General features: G+C 40.3%; 1 protein-coding gene across 1 annotated transcript; it reads right to left on the bottom strand.

Annotated features, from left to right (window-relative positions):
• Window positions 1-239: 239 nt before the first annotated feature.
• CNN3 (calponin 3) lies at window positions 240-24,937 on the bottom strand. The gene is made up of 7 exons (XM_082054062.1): window positions 24,778-24,937; window positions 5,420-5,541; window positions 4,911-4,977; window positions 3,415-3,552; window positions 2,794-2,910; window positions 1,908-2,054; window positions 240-1,349 (listed from the first exon to the last, which is right to left on the bottom strand). The coding sequence occupies exons 1-7, from the start codon at window positions 24,832-24,834 to the stop codon at window positions 1,002-1,004; spliced, it is 996 nt and encodes a 331-aa protein (XP_081910188.1). The 5' UTR covers window positions 24,835-24,937; the 3' UTR covers window positions 240-1,001.
• Between the last annotated feature and the right edge of the window lie 267 nt (window positions 24,938-25,204).

The following is a 25,204-nucleotide window of genomic DNA, read 5'->3' as shown; positions in this document are numbered from 1 at the left end:
CTCTGCTGTGAAGGAGCTACATTCCTTTCCTGTGAAGTCACTGTCACTCACTCCCAAGAGACTTTTACAAGGTTATTAGTTTAAATCCCATGGAAAAGAAAGAACCCAAACTGCAACAGACAGCAAGCAGTTCTACATTACCCTTAACACAGGCAAAGGCAATGCTGGTTTGGGAATAATTTTTGTGGCATCTAATCTTTAAGAACAGTGGCACAACAAATGAGACAGGACCTTCTACGTACCTTTAAGAAAAAATATTTATTTATAAAAATACACTGGGATCAGTTTGAGAAGTGTGGCAATAAATACAGTTCAAGGAAGAAAAAGCATTTCTACATGGATATATTATGGCACAATAAAAGGTAAATGCACCATCAATCATGGGACTTCTGTTGGCTCAAGACTTTGTACAAGCTCCCTTTTTAGTAAGATAACTATTTCTAAGTTTGGTCAGTGTTGATAATGGAATGAATACACAATCACATATGCACACTTACGTCTAATGCAAGACTTACCATTAGCAAACATTACCTTAGAAACATAGGAATGATATTTAAATCACTAACATGATGTCTTAGATTTAATTGGTGTAGACCACAATTAACTTTAAGCATGAAATTCTTTTACCTCATCTGGAAAACAGAAAAGCTGTAAATATGTAAAATGAAGGCTTAATGTGGTATGTAAATACCTACTTAAGTAGAGATTGTGAAAATGCATAGCTCCTTATTAGACAACCTGGCTGTACAAGAGCACTCCCCCTTTCACAGTATTCCTTTTACTTCATATGCAGTTATTGTTTATGCTGTACACTACAATTGTTACAGCACTAAAGGCAACTAGACAGGGAAGGGGCAGAGAAAGGAAAAGGAATGTATGTAAGGCAATATTTCTTTAGGTACGTTAAGCGTAGTGTGGGAAAGACAGGTAACAATTCCACAAGGCTAGTTTCGTTCTTACTGAATAAAATAATGGACTAATACTGAACTCTTGAGGCAAAGCTAATAATCAATGCCCTGGTCACTGTACTGACCATGGTAATCTCTTTGATAGTCATCTTGGTACTCTCCATGATAGTCATCAGGGTATTCTGCCTGATAATCGCTATCGCTGATTTCTGACCCGTTAGTTCCTGTCCCTTGGCTGCCGTTATGAATGACAGGTTCTGTTGGTGCAGCACAGTACTTGGGGTCATACACTTGTCGTCCAAGCCCATACACACTCATTCCCTTCTGTGAAGCTACTTTGTTGGTACCCATTTGTAATGAAATAGTTGAGTTATCCACAGGTTGCAATATGTGCTTTTGATCGTAGATGTCTCTCCTGGTACCTGGTGCCAGCATACCTGCCTAATAAAACAGGATTGTAGAGGTTCAGTAAGCAGGTCAAGACCTGTGATTACTACATTTATGATTACAATGAGTACACCTTACTGGAAGTGCTAGAAAGTAGCAATTAAAGTAGAGCAAAACACAGCGCAGCAGCTGTGTTTAACTACAGCTTGTAGGTAAGTCGCAGAATAAAGTCCTTGCAGAAATGTCCAGTTTATTTCCCTCTTTGGAGAGAATGTACCAAGTGTTCAGACTGAGGTAGTGCCCAGGAAACAATTTATTTTTTGCCTCTGTCTGGTTAATACTGGAAATGAAGTTACGGTTTTCTTCTAGTATAACACAGAACCAACTGGGAATTCTAGAGGCAGCAGCTCATTTTTATGCCTTAATATATTCAGCACAGAACATGCTGGTTAGTGATAAGAAACTTCAGTTCTTTCGTTTTACCACGTAAAAGTACAGCTGAGCTTTACCCTCTTGCTGCTGCCAGTTAGACTTTGCTACTGCACGCCACTCAGGGACTCTCCTACCCCACCGAGTCTCCATGGTACCGGGGTCACACGCAGTCCTGCTTACCTGACTGGCTCCTTTGTTAGTGCCCATCTGTAGGCTAATTGTGGTCTGGTCAAACGGCTTGTCAGTTTGCATTTTTGGATCATAGAGGTGTCTTCTCGTTCCATAAGCAGTCATGCCTGCCTGACTGGCACACTTGTTGGTGCCCATCTTTATCAGGGGAAAGAAGAGGTGGACAGAAAAAGTGGGTTTTATTTGTACAGCAAGCATGGTCTAAGGAAACAAATATGATTGGTAATTCTGATGGCTGGCGGCAAAAGTAATTATGGTGCAGGCTTTCCTTGACCACTACCTGTAAATTACCCTTTCTCCGTACTGAGGTTCAAAAGGAAAAATAAACACAACCGTCAACTTAAGGGATTTCAGTGACTGGCATTTGCCCAACCGCATGTACAATTAGAATGGCTGTATGCATCAGAATGTAATAATTCACTTTTATTCTGGACAGTAATGATTTAATTGCATCACCACAACTTCTCTATCACAGGAATTTTAAGATTTTTGTATCAGTTACTGTGGGTTTTTTATGACTATTAAGGAAAGTGGAGAGAAAAAAGGTTACTACCATATAAGGAGCCTTAGCCATCCAAAGACACCTACTTTAAAACCACTGTATGGGACAGAGGTGATACTGCTAAGATTAGCTGTTCTTTCCCTCCTTATCACTCTTATTGCAGATTTAAAACAAACAGAAGAATTTTCCAGTCACTCACTTGAGTTTATAAAGGAAATTAACTGCTTACAAGAAGTAAAATCTCATACCTCCTTCTGTGATAAGAATATTTTATAATTCTGCAATTGTTTTTGCATAAACAATGTCAGTTAATCAAAACAGGAAAGTCCTTCTCAATTATAACAGATTAACTGCAAACTTGAATTTCACACTTACCTGCAGGCCAATTACACTTTGACCAGCTTTTAGTTTTCCTGCATCAAAACTTCGTGCTTGTTTCTCTGCATATTTGACACCAATATCAATTGTAGTGTGAAAACCTTTGGTTTTTGCCTATTTAGGGGGAGGGAAAATATAGTATTTAGTGTATGAAGTATGTTTTCTGCTACTGGAACACTGGTTTTCCTGACCCTGGGCTCTCAAGTAATACCACAAACAGGTTCATCTCTTATGAGGAACTCTGTGCTGGGGGTGAGAGGAGGTAACGGTTCCCCAGGCCATTTGCAGGTGACAGCCCAAAGTGACCCAAGTATCTTGTCAGCAGGATATTCTGCAGGGATTAGCGTTCTGTGAGCCTCCCCGGTTCTGTGTATGGAGACACAGCTCCCGAGCAAGGCCATGTGCAGTCAGGAATCATGGTTCTGAACTCCCAGCCTTCCCTGGAAGGATGCGGTAGGACACAGCCCTCAAGTGCCACCTCTGCAGGATCTCGGACTCGCAACACTATCCGTCTATCCCCCCAACAGCCTGTATGCTGTTTTCTGTATCTATGAGTGGAAAGGGTGCATTTGGACGGCCGTGTAGATTTGTGCCAGTTCCAGGGATACAAATACTTACCAGACCTGCTAGGGCCACTAAGGTAGTCTGTACTTGAGTCATATTTCCATTTTCAAAAAGATCATTTGCTTCAAAAATATCATGTGGCTTCATGCCGTAGACTTGGATGGCTTTGATAAAATTCCCAATGTTCTCCAGCTAAACAGAAACAAAAAAGCCAGTTTTCTACTCAGTGTTTCAATTTAGAAACTAAGTAATTTTAAGGCTTTCTGGTGTTGGTTGGTTTGTTTAGTTTTGCTTGTTTAATGTAAGTTCATTGCCTTGTGCAAACTGGATAAAACGGTTGATGTGGTTAAGAGTGACTGGTAGGAAGTTTGATATTATTTTTCATTAGTTTTAATATTGACTTAGAAATCAACCTAAGGTTTTATCTAGCCCAGCATCTCTCCATCAATGAGACTCATATACTTTGTTAGAGGGGTCTTTGACAAAACTGCCTCAACTGTGCCCTTCTAAAAGAAATCCTGATCTAAAATTTGCTTCAAATTGGAAAATTCACCATAGTGTCCATGCTGTTTGACTTCAGCCATTGATAATTTTGAGTAAAATACAAACTATGTGGATAGTAATAACATTTAACTTGGTTTGAAGGTATTATCTTGCACAACTCCTGGGACAAATTAAACTAAGCTTTTGGGGTTTGTTAGCACTTTTTAGCACTGTGCACTGTAGAAATTGGAAAGCAATATGGAATATAAGGAGTAAGGACTGAATTTCATTTTTCCTTCTGAAGTCTTTAGAGGTATTCAATTTTTTTTTAAATAAAAAATCTCCACCATATTTAAAGTATGCAATGCCTATAAAAACAAGAGGCCGATATAGTGGCACTAAGCTAGACCCAGCAACAGTAAAGGCAGTCAACTCTAACCAGCAACCCTGCCAATGCTTGTTCTAAATGCATGTTGCCTTTGATAGCCCCTTGTGGGGAAAGTGCTCCCTAGAACACTCACAGGAAATCAAATCTGGTTTGCACCATATTGTTTTCTGAATTCTGTTACACAACCATTTATTCTGAGACTGTTGAAGTCCTTTCCCTCCCCATCCTCTCCAGCTGCTTTCTCAGGAGCACACTTCATAAAGTGACCTCGAATGTGCAAGTACAGGCAAACTGTTGACCCTGCAGCACTGCCTGGATGGAAAGCTCTAGTTGTGATTTAATAGAGAGTTAACAGCTTTTTTTTAACTTGGAAAAAGGCCTTACTATATGTCCCTATGTTTTTCTTCCATCTGAAATTTCATCTAACAGTTAAAGCATTGCTATTAAATATGTATACTCAGCTACCATTTATGCCCAAGCTCAGATATAGTTGCTTTCCGTCAAGTGCTGTTCATGTATGCAGTATCCTCAATTGTTGTGTATGTATCATAAACAAAACTTGGTGCTATTCAGATTTAAGGTGTACCATATCCACAGCAAATTTGTTAATACAGAACAAAAGAACTGTCTGAGAGTTGGAGGGGTTAGAGGTGGAGTTTTGGGGTTTTTTTTGTTTTACCTGGTGCCAATTTAGTTTTGATTGATTAATTTTCTTCACTGATCCTGGCTGCAGCTTATTTATAAGCCTGGGGAGGTGAAAAAAAGGGAAATGCTTAAACAATAAATCTCAACCTTATACCATCTGTGCAGGCATTATATATTTTCATTCACGCTTTATTAGTTGCATTAGTTTCATCAAAATGGTTAATGTTTTGGTTTATACAGAGTGCCTAGCTCAGATCTCATGTCCAACAAGTCTAACAAACCGTAAGAATTTTTGCGTGCCATTTGATTATTATAGAAAAGAGCTTCACCATTAAATTTAGAAATCTTTGCTGAAATATAAAGGAGATTTAAGTTTTCATTCTTCTCCACAATTTCAATGAAGCTGTCTCCCACCCTACGGTCAGCTAACTTTGACTGTTACTGTTGATGTGTTTAAAGGGGGAGTCTTCAGAAAGTCCCTCCTTATTTCCTCAAAAGTGGAAAACTGCTAAAAATAAGGTTACTTAATAAATAAATGCTTACTCGCATAAGATTATGCCATCTTTTAATCCCAGTTGGAAGTTTGCACCAATGCTCAGCCCTGTAACCTCTTCTATCCAGTTACGCAGATCTTCTTCTATCTGAGGGTCATATTTCAGGGCAATCTGTAACACAAGTAGTTACAAAGTTACTTCATGAGAGAAAACTGCAACTGTTTCTCCCCAAATCTGTTTCAAAGAGTATGCCACAGTGTTTGGCCAGTACTGTATTTTACATATCAGGGTACACATGTAAGTCTTTATCTCTTTTACGATAATGTTTGTGGCTTTATTAAATCTTTATTTGAAAATAGCGCTTTGAAACACTTAACAGTTCTTCCTACTGTAAGAATTGCTGGAGCTCGTGAATAGGCTTTTGACAGCTTTAGAGGAATGATGACTTTTTCAAAAAGAATATTCTACCCAAGTTCGGCTTTAGCAGGAACTACAAAAGTGAAATAGTGTGTTATGAACACAAGAATTCTGAATTACCGTGTCATCAGTAGTACTGCTCAAGTGCAGATTTCTACATGGGAACTCTTATTTAATACCTTATAAGTTATTCTGCCAAAGATTATTAGGGTGGGTTTGCTCTTTTTCTCGAGGTTATGATTAACAGAGATAAACCAGTAAGTTTTGCCCTTGTGCTACAACATCGAGTTATCTTTCTGGAGATTTTGGGGGTTGTGTGTGTGGCTCTTTTAAATTTAAGCTTTAGTGTGCCTGCTATTTCTCTTTTCTTTGGCCTTGCTGGAAGACTTTGATCTCACGTCTTAATTGCATAGTTAATGCACCATTACTTTACAAAGAGAAAACCTGAAACTTCAGTGATGCAAACAGCTAACAGGCCCACACACCACACTCTGCCCTTCGTTCCTCTCCCCTGAAGAGACTAAAAGCAGCTCAACCTTCCTTCAGCCTAAACCTCTTACTTTTGCAATACTTTTCAATATTGGTGAGTTGGAGAAAAGGGATTCTGTCACTGGAAGCATTCCTACTTTTCCTGCAAACAAAACAATTTATCTATTACAAGATTTTAAGGCATAAATAAACTCCACTAGTGCAGAGGTTGGCAACACACTTGAACGTTCGTTAGATGTTGTCCCATATGGGTCACTGAGCAAGACGGGGAATGAGGGAGCCACTGCGAGAAACCTGACAGGCCGGCACAGAATGTACTCGTGTTATTTCTGACTGATGGAAAATGAGCTCAGCTACTACCAGCTACTTACAAATTCCTAACAAGAAACTCATGTAAAGCTTTTCACATTCAGATCAAACTGTAAAGTTTAGACTTTTTACATATAGTCTTAGACTTCAGCTGAGAAAGGCCAGATATTAGCAGCTATTTATACTGCAGGAGATTATAGTTCCAACCAATCTGAATTACTTGGATAGAGGCGATTTCTACATTTTGGCTAGCGTTAGTAATCCCAAACTCCAAACTGACCAAACTAAAAATTACAGTGTTCTGTTCTCTATTTTTCTTCTAAGGGGAATGGAAAATTCCTGTATCTCTGGCTTTACTTCAAAAACTTCTCTGAGTAATACTTATTTTCCTTAGACTATTTGTAGTAGTGGTGCTATGGTGCCTTAGTTACAGATCAGGATAATGGACTAGCCCATTGTCTCATTCAGATCTTGATTGAGATGTAAAATTTTGTGCAATATTCTGTACAAGATAACAAGTACTTCAGTGCTTAGACCAAAGCTGATCTAAAATAATCAAGACGTTCTTTTTCTCATTGAAGAAAAAAAGGAAGAAAGCTGAGGTAATAGTGTGAGGAAAGTGTCATGATTTTTTTTCATTTTAATTTTTATTCACATCTTTTGGATATTAGGCAGCTAAGATGAGAAATGGACTAGAAAAGCGAGCTGGAGTTCACAGCTGCATAGGGGGAGCTGCTGTGAAGCAGCACAACCACATTGTTTATAGCGATGGGGTAATAGCAGGGGGTGGGCAGCCCCTTTTCTGAGGGGCTACCAGAATGGTTAACATTTGAAAACAGTATATGAGGAAGCTGTTATCATTTTTCTCCTTCCTAACCTGCTGAATACCTTACAAACTACTTTTCATGGCTATTTTTATTTCCCATGGAAACAAGGCTTATGTCATCTTAGTTTGTCTCCCCCAGAACATTTGGTAGAACTCAAACTAGCTTGTTCAAACTTGCAGAAGAGCAGCAGTCTTGGACATGAGGTCAGTTATTTTGTGTGAAAATAAATATTTGTGCAAAGGAGACTGATCCCAAAACATCCCCAGAAGAGTGAAACATACCATCCTACCCTTACCACACAGTAGAACATAAAAAGATCTTACAAAAGTGATCTCACCCACAAAATCCTAAGCTACATGTAGAGATGAGACATACAGCAGATATTACATTTCTGTGCAGCAGTTCAAAAGAAAAAACAGGATTTGTAGAAAGACCAGAACCTGGTATGTTCTGATATGCCAGTTAGAAGAGAGCGGACAATTTGAGCTGTTCATTTGTATGTTGACAGTTCATGCTATGTGAAATTCACCGTTCTAACATTCACATGGGTACAGAGAAGGGCTTAAGCTAGTCTCTTCCACAATTCTTTAGTTAGAAATGTAACAGATATTTTGCTTTCTGAAAATTCAGGCAGTTTCTGTTTCAGTGCAGCTTAAAGGAAATGCTAGAAGTCATAGTTTAGCCATCCTGCAGCTGGAATAGTCTGGTATACAACTGGAATTGTCTTTCTACAACTTCATTTATTTTTAAACACTAGGAATAGCTTTTTTTTTTTTAAGAGGAAATTAAGTCTGTGATCATGCCATCAAGAGACACGTTTTAAAGATCTGACTCTATCTCCTCTGTCCTCATAATAAAAAAGAAAAAGTAAATATGGAAACCAATAAGAGTGAGAACCCTGAAGACTTCTGCAAGTGTGGCTATTTGAATCTTTCTTGGCAAGCATATAAAAGAAAAAAAACAGCAAAAATTTTCATCACGTAATACTAAGTGCATTCCATATCTGAGATTACAACTGAGCTGAACATTAAATTGCTGCCCCATTTTTTGGGGAACTTAGAAGTAATCGGATGGAATTTTATCACTTCTCCTGGAAAACGTTTACTTTATGTTGGAGTACTTTCACATGGGTTCAAATCTTGAGTGTTTCAAGAGGTTTTAAAGTGTCATGCGGTATCATTACAGTGCTTATCTAGAGATAGGAAATAAAAAATGCTTATACACGTGAGAGAACTTGTCTTACTGCCACTAAAAGCATTGCTATTAAATCTGCTAATTTTCTGAATTTTCTTTGCTACTGTACAGTTTTACTTAAATTTGGGCAAAGCTTGTGTTTTGATTTTGAAAGGGTGGGAAACTATGTTATGAAGAGTGAAGCGTGTTGATGGTTTCTTCAAAGATTAATCTATCTGAAAAGCTAAAGACATGGAAACTTAGGAGTCTGGTTTTAAACATATGACAGGAAGGGGTTAAGCAGGGAGAGTGACAGGTCAGGCACTACCAGGAGCCAGGTTATGCTTTGCTCTGAATCCTTAGCGTCCTCAATCCGATGGCAAAACCCGGGGTTATGTAACACTAAGTCAGTGAATACTTCATATTTTCCACATGCCTATCAGCGTCGCTCCAGTTTTCCTCTGATTGCTATCTATGAGGGGAAGTTGGAAGCATTGATATAAATTGAAAAAAAATGATGGGTTTTTCCATTACTACTAATCAACATGCCAAAATTTGATCCATTTAAAGTACTGAACTTCCATGGAAGATACTTAAATCTTACAAGTCCATAGCAAAAGAAAATATCGTCTACTAAAGCAGCTTCATTCAAAGTATTTGTCATCAGTGCCATGAAAAAAGCTAGTTTCAGAACAATGTAGAAAAGCTTCAATTGTAGGAATGGATATAAAGATTTTACAGAAGTTTAAAATCAGATAGCAGGAAGCCAATTGTTTATTTTGTTATGACAAATCTTCAAAGACATATACAGTTGTAAATGTTATTCTTTTTTTTGATGCTTCAGATTTATAGTTAGAAATACTTTTGAAAGGAAAAAAGTTAATACAAGTGGTGAAAATGATGGGTGATCTAAGCTGGTGGGAGGAAAACTGTAGGTGTTACTTGCTTATTACCAGTTCTTGACTGCTAATAAAGTTCATAATATGGAGGAGTTGTCTTTGTATTCAGTTTAGAAAAAGCTACACAAAATTTGATGATTAATTGAAAGGTAATCTTTTGCATAATAAGTAGCAATTTAATAGTTCTACTACAAGTAGTCTTTAGAAGACTGACAGTACATATCACCTTGCTACTGAAAGCCACAAGTAAAAAGCAGTTGCAGAAAAATTGGGTTCATGTATTGCTGTCCTTTTGAACTTTCTAATTTGATTTAAAAAAAATAATTCACTTACTCATTTTCAACTATAGCTGTATAAAATCCCAACTTTAGTTAGTTACAACTCTGCAAAACACTCCATGTTGTATCAGAATTTGTGAGGAAGGAGGCAGAAATCTAGAAGACTTCTCCATGCAGTAAGAGAACATTTTGAGTGTGAGGTTCTTCAATACCAGTTAAGATCACATTAGATTTGGCTTTTTCCTGAGCTTCACACACATTCATGCGATTTTAACATAATACCAATGGACACAAATTTAAGTTTATCAGGAACTAAAATGTCTCACATGCTTATCTTGCTAAACAGTGACTGTCATGTAGAGCCAGCATTAAAGACTGTCTTGTTAATGATGCAGAAGCAGCAAACCCCACTTATACTAATACCAGTATTTCAGCTAAAAATCATCTTCTTTTTTTTTTTTTGTATAGTAATCTTCTATTACAGATAAATTAAACACTTCTTCTCTGTTACCAAAAACTGATGCACTTCAATTATACGGCTGCAGTTGTTGTTGAGTAGAAGGACTAGAACTTGGGGATCCAAGAAGTCACTTCTTCCTCTTATTAGGTCATTCCTGTTTTACATGCCAAGATTCGTCTTTGAATGTCAGATGCAGCTAATAACTAGCAGGTGATGTGATATACACACATCTATGCCCATGTATGCCTAAGGCTAGAATCCTTGGGTTAAACTGTATTCCTCTGGCAACTTCACACCCAATTCTTGCCTCTTGTTCTGTTCAGGTAGGACTTTCCTGTTTGGGACCTCTCACAGTGTGAAACCCCTCCCTCCATCTGTAGCACAAGAATGGCAATCACCACTGTTTTTATCAAGTGTATGGAGTCCTGGAAACAAATGAAGTTATGTTGGCCAACTTCAAGGGACACAGAGAGATCATTAAAGTTACTCAATGTGCCTGCAGCATGTGCAGTTTGAGTGATGATGTTAACCAGTATTTCACACCATAAGTGATATCATATGGACTTTCAATTGTCCTTTTATACTAATCTTTTCCAAATCACACAGTACACACTGTACACTAAGGGCTGTGTATATGCCAAATCTCCAGTTTAAGAGTTCAGCTGTCTATATTGCTATTACTCTGGAAAAAAACTGTAACATTATCTCGAAAAAGAGTTTAAGCACGCTGCGTAGTTTTTTAAAAGTCACTGAGACTTAAAAAGCAGGTTATGAAAGATAAAACTTTCAAAGTTACACGTCATGTGATAACAGTTGCACTTCTTAGTTCTGATGAAATTTTTGACTAAAGCTTCAGGCTTTATGCCCCCACAACAGGGATCAAATGTTTAACGTGCAGCACGTTAAATTCGAAGTACTAGTAAGCGTTTGAAGAATCTGCTCTTTGATCTAAAGTTTTAACAACAAAAGCACCTGCTTGTCAAAGTGAGTGAACATCTCTATCACAGGAATGGTGTTTGCCAGCAAACCCTAAAATTTATATACATATAAAAGTGCAGCAGAATAGGTTGTATGTTGCTGTTTTCCAAGGTAAATAAAGTACAGGGCCACATACAGCAAGAGAAAACTCCAAGATAGTATATGAAGAGGTTACACACATACTTTTTCACAAAAATGAATAGAAAAATAAATAAAGCCCTCAGTTTTAGGTGTTAATATTCTTCATAGGGTGAAATTTGGTGTGGTCCATATCCTTGCTTGAAGTGACACAAAATTAATAGTTTTTTAGTCAAAAAAAGACTGAGTAGAGAAAGCTTACCAGATTTCTTAAAAGTATGGAAGCATATTCATCTCATACTGAATTTAATCCAGGTTTAGGCTTTAATATTAATTTTACTTTTACACATTTAAGTCATAAACTACTGAAAGCAAATAAAGATAACTACGGGAAAACTCCAGCTTTTAAGACCTAAATTTTACGTTTTAAGCAGCAGTTTGTTCCTATACCAACTTTTCAAGTTTTATTAATTTGTAACTAAGTAAACTGACTTTTTTTTTAATGCTTTCAGTGGTGCCTAAAAACATTCTTTGCATTGAAATAAGTACTACGCTCAGGAGTGATTTGTCTTGCAGAGGCCAAAGATACCCACAATGATACTTCTTTATTGTTTGCTTGGCACTAGTTTCCAATTAGATCTTTCTCCTTCCCTTTTTAAGGCTTTATGATGGTAAGGGGGAAGATGAAAGCATAATTATCTCCTCTTATCAAGGCAGAAGCTCTTAGAAGCCCTTACTCCTCAGAAGTGGGAGTGAGGCAGGTTATACAGCCAGTCCCAAATTATCCCCTGGAATTGAAGCTACCGGCACCTGAGCTGCCCCATTCTGTTCATCACCTGCTGTTACACGACACAGTTCTGAATCTCATGTCTAAAATTTACACAGCAAAACATCCGGGACAAAAAAGTGTTAGCAGCTTGCTGACTATGCATATTACTAAGAAAATGGCACAGAAAAGTAAGTGTTACTCTTATAACCAGGAAGAATGGTTTTCCAGCATTTTTTTTTTTTTAATTATACAACTGAGTTAAAACTTCTGCATTAAAATTCTATGGTGTCAATAGATTACTGTACATACCTAATTTGCAGCTTTAATGGTGAGTGAGAGTGAGAAGGACATAAACAGTATTTTTCTGCTCTACAGTTTTAGTTTTCTGGAGTAAATAAATGGCATACCTTTTAAGTTGAGATGGAGAACCTAAGACAATGGGAAAATGCAAGGTTTTGATTTTTACTGAAAGTGGGTTAGAAGAGGGAGTGACAGGATACCAAGGTTATTGTCAAGTGGAACTTCTTGCTATCTGAGTTACCAACCTAATGGCCTTTCTTCATAAGGACAAATTCAAATTCCCTGCTAATTTCATGTATGTTGACCAGGACAGCATCAACAGCAAATGCCAGAAGAGGCATATTTGTGCCTGAGAAACCCAAAAGTAAAGGGAATGTAAAAATCCAGATGAAAACCAAAGGGAGAAATACTTAAAAAACAGAAAGCCACCATTAAATATGCCCTGGTATTTGAACATGTATTTTTTTCTGTCATTATGGACTGTTGTACTGTGTTAATGCTAATACTGAAAGATCTCACTATATCCCACTACGCTACCTAGCACACAAAATTTACAGCTGCATCCATTTTGCTTAATATTCAACAGTACTTTTTTGTTATTTGTAGCATAATTGGTAACTTGCCAACACCTCACTCTTTTCTCTGTAAATCAAAATTTAGGCTACAATCTTTAAATGCGGATAAATATTAATTCAAAATTCCTGGCACTCTTCCCATAGGCACCAGTTTAAACTCTGTGGAGTAAGAACAAGTCATGCCTCAAAGTTTCCAAGTCATCCTACAAGTAGGATACCCACAGTCATGCATGGCGTTTGTTGCCAGATCAGCAGGCTGGAAGAACTAGGTGTTCTACTCCCTGGCTGTCCAATGTGGGGTTTTGGCAGCTTGCAAACTACTCATGGAGCAACCCCCACCATCCCTCCCCTTCAAGTGTGCTAACAGCTCAGGTGTGTGCTTGCCTTGGCCCAAACTGTGGTTCTCTCTCACTCTCTGCAGCTGTACTACTACAGCGCTCCTCCCCCATTCTAAACTTTCTCACACTTTTTCTCACAGTTCTTGTTCTTATCGCTGCTTGTCAGAGTCACAGTTTTCTGGCTTACAACTGTAATTCTCCTTAGTCATCAGTTTCCACTTCCAATTGTAGCACCTTCTGGTCCTGCCACCATACATCATACTTCTTGATATTGCACTGTATCTTTAGTCTGTATATTGCTGAACAGTTTATATTTCTTTGCAGTATATAGTTTTAGTAATCTTCACTACCTATTCTTTGGAATTGTTGCTATTTTCATGTTAAAAAGCACTGGGATATGAAGTTTCTTCTCAGCTAAGAGTGTGTTGATCCAGCCTGCATCACAAAAGCCTGTTATTCCCTGAGGAGAACAGATTCTCTTGGCTTTGAAACCCACATCCAGTACAACTGGCTTGAGCTGTGATACAACACAGCAAACCTGGGCAGGATCCAACACCACTAGCTGGGAGGTCTTCTGAAACAAAGTACTGAGCATGGCACTGGAAATACTGGTAACCTGCTGTCCGGACAGACTGCAGTGATAGCTAGTTGCTCTTGTTTTGGGGGTGGGCAGGAAATAATCTAACAAAACAATCTGGTGCATAAGCAGGACAAAAAAAAAAAAAAAAAAAAAAAGAAAATCTGAAAATAACCTAGTTTTCCTAGCAGTAAACCAGGAAGTTCCTCTGGTTCATAAGCTCTCAAAAGCTAGAAGGAGCCTGCAACAGAAAAAGTAAGATCAATGATCATTATGTCTTTCTGAGAGTACTTTTCTGATCTATTGCTACTACAGCAATCATATATTCTTTCAAGTTTACTTATTTTTCTCCCCCAATACAACAGCTTTTAAAATATGTCACATTACAAGCAAAATATTGTGACTCTGTAGCCCTTTTCCAAGGCCCAACTGTGTTGATAAGCCTTCCCACTTCACCTTCCAAATAGGACCACAAAATCTGATTATTTTAGTCTGAGTATCTCTCCAGACCTTTTTTTGTCTCTTCAAACCCCCTTCACTTACCAACAACAGCAGGATTGTGTTTTACAGCAGCATGCAGCTAATTAGAAACTCAAACACACCTCTCAAAAAAGTTAGTTAAAGGAAAGTGAAGTCTGTTGATGCAAGCTTTGCTAAATGTTACTCAAAATGCATATTGCCTCTTCAGTAAAGGCACAGCCTGTGCTGCATTTTCTCAGCACCCTTTCAAAAGTAAACCTCAAGACTGCTGCTTTGGCACCTCCTTTGCCCCTGCCCAGCAAGCTCAGACACTTGACTGTTTGCTGCCACTCGAGATCCCAGGCTTGGGCTTGACTGAGAAATGGACCCGATGATGTGGCAGGTCCCACGGCAAGAGGCATTTCCCAGCTAGTGCTCAGTGTTTCCCACCCAGTGCCCTGATCATATTTGGTCACCTGTCAGCCGCCTCTGATTTAAATCCATGAAACTCCCATTAGCTGAACAGGTAAAAAAGGTAATAATAAATTCAGCATAAAGAATAAAACATAAAAATCAGCTTCTGCTGCCCCTGCCCTCCAACCCCCACCCCCTTCCTGGGTGTATCTCTGATCAATTAAAGTTCAGTAGGTGATATACAATGTTAACCAATGTTAAACACCAAAAATACTTTGGGTATGGCCACCCAGGCAAGTTGTGCTTTAAACATATGAAAAGAGTTATAAGAAGAATATAATCTACAATTAATGTGATATTAAAAAAAAAAAAGCTATGACCATAAACACATTAGAAAATGTTTACTTAATTTTGTAATAATATCCATCTAATAATATCCATCTTTAAAGGTCTACAATTGACATTTAGAAGATTACTGAAGGAAGTCTAAGAAAAGAAAGATGAAATTAACTTGAAATTTACATAGCTCCTGTTGGCAGTTGTATATAAATCATAAACTCTGTATAGCAGACAGCTGGACAAGTATTTTTTTTTAAGTTTATTATTAGAAGGACTTCTAGCTCAACTTCTTATTTAATGAAAATGTAGTTTAAGGTACGGAAAAATGAAGCTATAAGCTCACTATACTGAAGTTTATAACTAGTACAAAAGAAAGTGCTATTGTTAAAGCACGAAAGACAGTCAAACTGCTAAGTAAGAGGTTCTGGTTAAACACCCTGTAGTAACTTTTAAACCAACATCCAGCAATTGAGCAGGCGCAGGAAGAACAGGCAGCGCTGCTGGGGCGGGCGGGGGATGCACATACACACTGCATCCAGAATTCTGGGTACCACAAGGTCAGCTGTAGTCTCGCTACGCTGTGCACCTGAATTCACTGCAGGTTTGACATGCACCAGCAGCAGTACCTGTGGGCAACACTGTACTGCAAATGGAGTGTGAGACAGGTCTCAATCCTCAATCATTTAAGGTTCCATTATTCTTCCGTAGAACAGAATGCTTGGGTGCTCTGACTGAACTCTAACTTTGTTAGTTATGTTTTGTTCCCATTCTTTTCCATCCATTCAAAGACCAATTATTTAGCCCTGTTTAATCTCACAGCTTTTTTGTTAACTCTTTATTAAAAGCTGCTAGATTTTTTTTCAAATAGAAGTACCTTTCCAGATCACGAACGTTTTCACACCAATATTTATCAATGATAAAGGATACTATCAAGACAGACCATAGTAAAAAGACAATAGTCTTCATTTTCTTAGAAAGTTGCTGTACTTTTAACTTTTATCGGTGCATGACTAATACAATGATGTCAGCAAGGTAAGGGGACATCTTCTTACAAAAATAAGCAAAGAACATTGAGTTTTAGAACACCAGATGTGTCTGCACTACATATGCTTAATTAACACTGTAGTGACGTTCACATATCATATATAATGTAACTTCAAACTGATCCCACACAGTTATAAAGTTAATCAAAGCAGTGGCAGCTCAAGCTGGTCATGTGGTGGGAATCTCAACAGGAGCCACAGAACAGGTCCTGCTCCAGCACATCCTTCAGCCTGGTGCATGCTGGCCTGAGCTCCGCGTTCTGCTCCGTCCATGCTCAGCTCAGAAGGGACCTGTTCTGCAGGGGCCCTGTTAGCAGCGAGGTCAGAGCTGCCTTTCACCACAAACATTTGCATATAACCAAATCCCTTCCCAAGTGCAGGTGTCTGCTATCCCTGATCTTCTGCTGGCAAGGCTTCTGGCACTTTGTCAGTTCATTAGGGACAACAGAAAAACACTTTTCAATTAAATTACTGTTATTCAAGCAAAACCAGAAATACTAAGATGATATTCTCTATTTATAAATAAGAGACTTTAGCAGTGGAAAAGTCAACAGGACAGCAATATAACAGGACAGCTCTCTTGGCAGGAAAGAAAAGAAAGGGTTTTTTTATAGTAGTAATATCGATTTTTACTCAGTGAACAGCCATGGTCCAAACATGCAAAGCAAGGTAGGAAGATCTGTTTAGAATCCATCTATAAGTCAACCAGCTAGGATCTGATACAGTAGATCAGATCCTATTTTCATGGAAGCATTTCAGAACAGCAAGGAAACTAAGGCAACACAGTGCAGAAATAGTTAAATATTCAGTGGTGCCTCGCTGCCATGGCCCTGTGAGAGCAGCACTGCGTGGCACCGCACTGCCAGGGTCGGCTCTGACTGCCAGATCCTCCGCTCTCGCTAACGCCTTCCCAGCTCTGTAACTTACACATTCAGAATCATAGCTGCTTCACCTAGGAGATGGCATATATAAGGAAAAAGAACTTTAGTTATGTCTCTGCTCCTAATATCTACTACACTCTGCACTTGTTTGAGGAGGAGGAAGGAAAAAAAAAAGGAGGAAATAAGGGAGAGGGAAGTTTGAGGGGTTTGTTTATTTTTAAAGAAAAAAGGCCCCAAACATAGAACCACTTGCAGAAAGTCTAAACTGTTTTTGAGAAAAACACTGTAGTTCAATCCCACTAAAGAGAAACAACGTAAGTTACTCTGAGGTATTACTGCAAAATCAAAAATACTCAAAAGACAGCATTTGCTGCTGAATATAGCTATACAAGTTAACAGTACTTCAGAATCAGATACATAGAAACAGCATTTTTAAGCAAAAGAGTCCCTCTTAAAAAAAGAAGGATTTTCACATGATCTCACTTAGAAAAAATCTGTTTCAAATTGCCCTACGTGTCCTGGCCTCAAGCCCATTTTTACTGAAGGCCTTTCCTGTACAGTTCCATAGGGGATGGGAATCTCTACAAAGTTTGCCTTAAAAGGATGTGTCAGATGCAGAGTGTATATGGTGTTACGTAGCTACAGAAGCTAACAATTCTGAGTACAGTGAAGGTTCTATCCTTTAGTCTTCAAGGCAAATTGTAAATCAGTTGGAGGCAAGAAAAAGCCTCCAAATTAATTTTCTTACAAAATAAGCTGAGATAAGGGAAAAAAAAAAAACCCCAAACCAAAAAACAAACAACACAAAACCCAACTGATGTGGCATTATCTCAAAACAATGTGTGCATCCATCCATCTTTTAAGGGCACTGACTCAGCAACAGGAATATAATAGGTATTTTTCTCTAAATTTTAAACTAAGTCTGACTCTGAAACCACACAAAAAGCTGTCATCTGTACATTTTAAACAATACTGTAATGCAAATTAGATGTCTTATTTTCTGAGACTACTAATCCCATTTAATCATCATGACTGTCAAACTCAATTTATTTTCTTCGGAGGTGTTCTGGCCATAGGACTTACACTGTCAGGTTACACGTAAAGGATGCAAGACTTGATACTTATCCCACACTCTTTAATGTTAATATCAGCAAGTTTTATGTCTTTCTATGGCCAGTAAAAGCTTAGTAAAAGTTTATTATTCCACCAGAAACAAGGTCACTATAATACATTTTATAAATTCACAGAAAGTGCTTTGAATTTTAAGTGCAGACAGTGTTGTTCCTGAGGTTAAACACAGACAAACTTCACAGCAAACATCCTCACTCCTGATTTCCCCTGGCACCGCGCTTTGCGGGCGGCAGCACTGGCAGTTTTGTCTGTGCCGTCCTGTGCCTGCTCTACCTCTGCTTTGATGTTCAGGAGGTAGCGGGAGCTAATCCTGGCTATGGATACCATTTATTGCCTTCCTCCTAGAAAAAATGGTGTGAGCCAAGAGACAGAACTGGAAATTACATCCATCACACAGGGCTTACCACAGGGCAGCAATACATATCTCACAGTTCAAGAACGGCTGTGCACTCTTCCAAGTGGCAGTTTTGAGACACAGGAGGATTCCAAAAGACAACTGTCACTGTGGCAATGACAGGTCAAGGCTTACTAGGGATTTAAACCATTGAGAAAAAGAAATTAACTCCCCTGTCAGCTGTTTACGGCAACAACTGCCAGATGTCACTCAGGTGGCTGCTTTCACAGGTTTGTTTCATCTCACCTACTTGCAGGCCACCGAACAGTGACACTGGAGATGGGGTATGCCTGCCCAGTGGGGCTGTGCAGGGGCTCCCCAGGGCAAGTCCACTTGTTTGTGGGCTTGGGCAAATGTGCAGAACAGGCAATGCTTGGCTGACAAACACAGGAGGCTTTGACCATATGGCAGGGGTGCTAATGTCCAAAGTGCTGGCAAGGGAAGCGTTTGCACGGCAAATTACTTGCTTCTGCTTATCACAGAAAGAGATGTATCGTAGATATGAATGTCAACTCAGTGCTACATAGGTTGTATCACTATTAGTTTGTACCAGCTAGTAGGTCTACTTATTACTGCTGTAGTATTGATAATTCTATTGGAGTAGACACAGAATTAGAAACCTATACCTGATATGTACTCAAGAGACCAGACCTGTCCTGAGACAGTAACAGTGAGAGAGGAAAACTGGACAGGCAGGGCAGACACTCTGAGGTAGACAGTGAAGGATGAAGATGAATGGAGACACTGTAGTTAAGATTCTCCACTGCTGGGATACCTTCCTCCTTTAAAAAAAATAATCTAACCAAAATATGTAGCTATTGATTAGGGCTGCTACATTAATACTTCTTCTCAATCAATATGAGAACCCTTCACACACGAGATCTTACACTAGAATACAAATTAATAAGTTACTACTGCTTAATAATTCTGACATTTTACTGGGCTTCTTTAAAAAAAATCCTCTGCAAAATTTCCAGCAAAAGGCTAAACTCACGGTTCAGCAATTGAAGTGGCAAACATGTTCTCAGAAGAATAAGATGCTTCTGCTCAGAAAAAGAACACCATGTGATTTGCAAATGAAGCATCCAGCAGGACCATTTGATAGGAAGTGTTGTTGAACCTAAGTTACTGAAATTCAGTATTGTCAGTCAAGATAAAAGTAAGCATCAGAAAGAAGTAACCAGCAGTGATAATGGAAATCAGTTGGAAAATATTCATCATCTGTTTGCTAATGCATTAAAAAGAGAGCATCTTAGGACTGACAAAATACAAGTTGTCATTGTTTAAATCACTAATGTGTTTTAAGTGATACATGTAGTTACTGTGCCAAACACTAAGTTTAGCTTTGGAATTATTCCATTGTCATATTCATGTTTTGTGGACAGTTTTGCTGTTGACTGAGTCATCAAAATTGTACCATTAAGTACTATTATGTTGAATGCATTCTGTGCTTTTAGTTGACAGTTTTATTAACTAAATCTATAGAGGAAATTTTCATTCAGCACTTTGTTCATCTCTGTATTAAAATTATAAAGGGGGTTTGGGAGCTGCTATTAAAAAAATAGGATGCTTGAAGGTTAACACACTGAGAGATTTCTGGAAGACAAATATAAAAGACGAAGTTATGAACTTGTTCATTTGAACTGCAGATTTGTTACTAAAGCCTGGATCCAACTGGAAAAATTTCACAGTTCTTTGGAAAAAATACAGAAATTGGACACAAAGAGAGAAGTTTCAGTGCTACGCACGATGAAGCTGATTTTTTAGCTAGTAAATGTGATGTGATAAACTATTAGAAACCATTAATTAATTGTAGCAAACTGAAGTTCAGTGCTTGATCCTGTAAAACCCTTCTGCTGCTTCCTCTGAAATTTCCTTTCTAAAATCTCAATGTATATATTTCTATTATAATATTTCTGACATAATCAAAATACTGGATTTTTAATTTATTCTCCCTGCAACAAACTTAAGATTTTTATTATGGAAAGGTCACACAAGCTGATTTTATTTTAAACTAAATACCTGAATTTAATTCCAAACTTGTAAATTGAAGATATTACTACCTCAAAAGCTACACAGACTTCTATGTTTAAGACAACTGGTAATGCAGAAATCCTACACTGTCAGTTATCAGCACAGAAGACACCCACCTGTGCACTCAAAGCCTAAGTTCTCATTGCCTTATTCCAATGCAGTCTTCATTTTTATTACATCCTTTTAGAAAACATCAATAGAAATACTTTATCACCAGTAAACACTCCTACATAAAACTGAGCGAGCAAAGGTTTGCTAAAGGAAAATAGTCTATGGAAATGTGGAAGGGTAAAACAAGTATATAGTAGGAACAGTTACACTTTAAGAAGGAAAAGGGTATTATTACAGTTATGAAAAAAGGGGTGAGAAAGAGGAAGGGGAGGGCATAACAGTCCAACTACAGGCAGCTAAAACTTTATGTAGCTTATTAAATCACTAGCTAAAAAAAAAAAAAATCTGAAAGATAATGATAAGAGTCTGGTTTCCAGTTAAAAATGTTCACAAAAAGGTAATTTTTGGACAAATAAATTTATTTGCCCTGAGCAAGTGAAACATACTACAGAAGTCTTCTCCTCAGCACGTTCAGAAGGAACATAATAATCATACCTGGGACTGGTTAGCATTATTTACCACAGACTTCATTGCTTTTTCATTAATCCATATTTGCCCTGAAGAAGGAAAGCAGGAAGCACAACTGTCCTCCTGCACACTTGCAAAATAGGAGATATTTTGTTTACAGGCTTCATTTGTCTACCAGCCTGTAGTTTATAAAGTTTGTTTCCCCCCCTTTTCCGTATCTCTAGCACTTGGCATCTCAGGGTGGCAGCTGCAGGGACAGACTAACTCACTTCAGTTATTTTGCTGTCTTCAAAAACTTTGGAAAATGGTCCTGGCCAGTGCCAGCTTGTGATGGAAGGATGGATTGGAAGGAAGATGATAGCAGAGTCAAGACACGGGATAACCAAACGCTATGCAAAGTTTAAATCCTCATAAAGATGTATTTCTGCCCATCCTTCCTTTCACATGGAGATGAAACTGGCAGTCTATCAAACATAAGAGGTGGAAAAGATAAATGCCTGGCTGATACAAATATCATTTCCATGGGCGGGGCAGCGTCACTAGGAAGCAGCCGAGTGAACTGGAACCTCTCCTGCCCAGCGTTCCTGTTTGCTGCACACCTTATGCAGCGACACAATGGAGCAAAAGCTGCTGCTAATTTCTTACCTACCTCAGCTGTAAATTAGAGACAAATATAACATTGGTTTGTAGCTTTATCTAACTGCACCATCATCTCAAGCTATGCTAACCTCATACCGCAGAATCTCTCCCATTGCTTAAGAAAATTATTTATTGCCTGCAGAAGAAACTCCCATTTCAATCAGCTTAAAGGGCTCCTCACTGAATATTTGTTTTGGATCAGTATCTTCTGTGATCTCAAGTAAACAGGGAATCAGCTTCAAAGGGATTACACTGGTTTGACTACCTGCACATTTCTCATGCAGACAAATTTCCTTACAGCTGGGAACCAGTACACAAACTCCATCCTCTTTGTAGGAATGAGGAAAAGAGATCCATAACAGAGACCAAACACCTTACTGGTGTAACCTAGGGTAAAGAGCAAAACAAGAGAAAGGTGGAGCCTCTAAAGGACAAAAAAAAAAATATTCCTAAAAACCAAACTAAACAAAGTTAAGCTTAGAGATGGAATCTTGAACATCAATTAAACAAAATTCTGATAAAGCATCAGGATGTTATATTCATCTATGCAAATACCATAGCAAACAAAAGGTTTCTCTGAACACTAATTCCATGCTAAATGAGAAAATAAAGAACAAAAACCAAAACCAAGAGACTTTTTATCCAGCACAGCTGGGCCCTCAGGCAGCATAGCTATCAACACACATGTTTTCTGCAGGAAAACACTGCTTGAGGCTTAGCACTGAAAAAGTCAAACGAGCATCTAACTTTGACCATCATTCAGGCAGGGAGGTACCACAGCTACTTACAAGCATCAAACCAACACATTAAAAAAAAAAAAACCTAACATAACACAATAGTTTGCACAAAGGTCCATGATTTGGAATGTGTGATTGAGATCAGTATCAAAAAGTTGTCCACCAAGAGCTAGAAACTAAATGTTGTTCTTCAAATCTTTATGAGACAGAAGGATCTGGAAAAAGGAATTGCCAGTCTTTACAGAAACATTATTCTCTGATCCTCTAGAATTATACAGAGAAACAGACATATACCTAATGCACAGACTCATGTAAAACAACTCTACAGGAGGTAAACAACATAAGTGTTTATAACATCATTGCTTTGAAATTTGACCTCGTACAGTATAAGCAGCATTCTCAAAGTTCAAAGCTATATCTTTTGCCGGAGTTTTTGTTGTTAGCTGTTTTTTATGTTTGCCTATTTTTTAAGGAAGGTGAGTTCATTTGTCTTTGCATTTTAATAATTTTTTTATGACACTGCTGTACTGACATTTCCGAGGGCTACAGCAGAAGCCTGCACACAAACTGAAGCTGGCACAGAATATCCATCCCTCTGCAATATATTCGCATTGAAGAAAGCAGAGAACATGAGTGAAATAACAGACACAGGAAGATAAAGTAGAAGGCTCTTTGCATAAAGGCATAAAATACACCCGTTCCAAGCTCTGTTAATACACAGGCTTGGAAGAGTTCCTGTCAGGAGGCCCTAAGGAAGCTGATGACAATAAGAAACTGAAAGAAAGAACAAAGAACTTCTTCCCATCTTGTTCCCATAAGGGATCACTGTTAAGCCTATACGATTCTGTCAATATTTTTTTATAGTAGAAGGGCATTTACTTTCTTCCTAATTCCCATGCAATAATACACAGCATATGTTTTATTGTCTTTTTTCAGACTGTAATAGATAAGCCACTGTAATAGATAAACCACTGAGTTTAGATGTTGGGAGCAATCACTCTGGAAGACATTTGGTTACATGATGTCATCAAATTTTGGAGCAGAACCCCACAATCATCCTGAGAAAGCAAATAAAGAAAAAAAACAGAAAAGTATCTTTTGTACTGTTTCCAACATATTAACTTAGACTTTCTACATAAATTACAATGTTTAAGGCAAAATACTTTCCTCCCTCCTCCCCTTTCTACTCAACCACAAGTAAAACAGGATTTGGGGATGTGCTGAAGTCTGAAACCAGACGTGTGTGAAATAACCAGTTATTAAATACCACATTCAGAATTTAAGCCTGTGAATAAAGACACAGAGCACCAACTTATCCCTAGTTATTCACCGGTGTAATTTTTTTTTTTTTTTGCAAAGGTTCCTCCTCTTGCCAGGTTCACTGCAAATTAACTAACTGTGTAACAGGACACTGGCATGAGCACATTTTTGTTCCACAGATCGTGAGGAAAAACCCAGAAGAGGTCAGAGCAGCCCAGCAAAGCAGCGCACACGGGGCGCACCGCGGGCCCACCGACTGTCAGCGGCGACTCTTGTGCTGTTCCACCCGAAGCACCGTGCGCGGTGACAAGCCCCTGTCACAGCGCAGGCCGGCCGGCTGTCCCTGCCGCAGCGCCCCGGGCACCGATGAGCGGTCCTGGGACCCCCGCGGCCCCCTCCCCCGGCAGCGCGCGTCCCGGCGCCCCCGCGCGCCTTTGTGTGCCCGCGCCGGGCGGGGCGGGGCGGGGCCGCGCGGGGCAGACAATGCGCGGCCTGTGCGGGGCCCGCGCCGATTGGCCGCGCGCCGCCCGTGCCCATGATGTCATGCGGCTGGAATGCGCCGCGCGGGGGGCCGGGACGCGCCGCGCGGTTCATCTGCTCCGCTCGGGCCGGCTGCGCCCTGCCCCGGCACTGCCCCCGCACCGCCCCCGCTCCGCCGGCCGCCACACGGGCTCGGGACGGCCGCGGGCCACAGCGCCCCGCCCCGCGGGGTCCCGGCCAGAGGAGCGGGGACAGCGCCCGCGGGGAAGAGCGGGACGCCCCGTGCCGGGGCTGCCGGCGCGAGCAGGTGCAGCGCGGGACGCGGCGCCGCGCACGGGCCCGCCCGGTGCTGACAGCTCTGCGGTCCCGCCGCGGCAGCAAGTTTCGCGAGTGGCGCCGCGCAGGACGGCGCTGTCCCGGGGCCGGCGGCGAGAGCATCCTTCTCGCCCCGCCCGCCGGAACCTGGAGGCAGCGAAGCCCCGCGTCCCGTCCCGCCCCCGTCGGTCCGGCGCAGACAAAGCCCGGTCGACCCCCGCGCCGCCGCCCGTACCTTGTTCTTGACCTCGGCGGACAGCCCATAGGAGGGCCCCTTGTTGAAGTGGGTCATGTCGGCGGTGTCCCCGCTGCCTGGGGGCGCTGATCGCAGGCGCTGGCGGCTCCGGGCTGAGGCGAGAGTCCGCCCGCGGCCGCGGAAAGTTCTAGTCCCTCCCTCCCGGCCCGGCCCCGCGGCCGTTGGGGCCGCCCGCGCGCCAATCGGGGCGCGGGGCTGCGACGGCCCCTCCCGGCCCGCGTGGGGAGGGGGCGCGCGGCCGCGGGGGAGGGGCGCCCGCCCCGCCTGGCCCCGCCCCTCCCGCCGCAGGGAACCGCCCGCGGGTCCGGCCGGGGCGGGAGCGGAGCGGGGGAACGTCAGCGGGAAAGAATCCGCTGCCACCCAGGGCCGCCGCGGGGAAGCGCCGCCGGGAGCTGCCGCGGAATGC

Source organism: Streptopelia decaocto, assembly GCF_964273445.1.
Source record: "Streptopelia decaocto genome assembly, chromosome: 5".
NCBI lineage: Eukaryota > Metazoa > Chordata > Aves > Columbiformes > Columbidae > Streptopelia > Streptopelia decaocto.
Note: the sequence above shows the minus strand (reverse complement) of the source record. Positions and strands in the feature narration are given on the sequence as shown.

Bases quoted from the DNA above. Each gene is read 5' to 3' on its own strand.
- CNN3 (XM_082054062.1), bottom strand. From the start codon at position 24,834: ATGACCCACTTCAACAAGGGGCCCTCCTATGGGCTGTCCGCCGAGGTC. The intron at 5,542-24,777 runs GTACGGGCGGCG...CTTGTGTTACAG, and splicing joins CCGCCGAGGTCAAGAACAAG to ATTGCCCTGAAATATGACCC. The intron at 2,911-3,414 runs GTAAGTATTTGT...CCCCCTAAATAG, and splicing joins TAGTGGCCCTAGCAGGTCTG to GCAAAAACCAAAGGTTTTCA.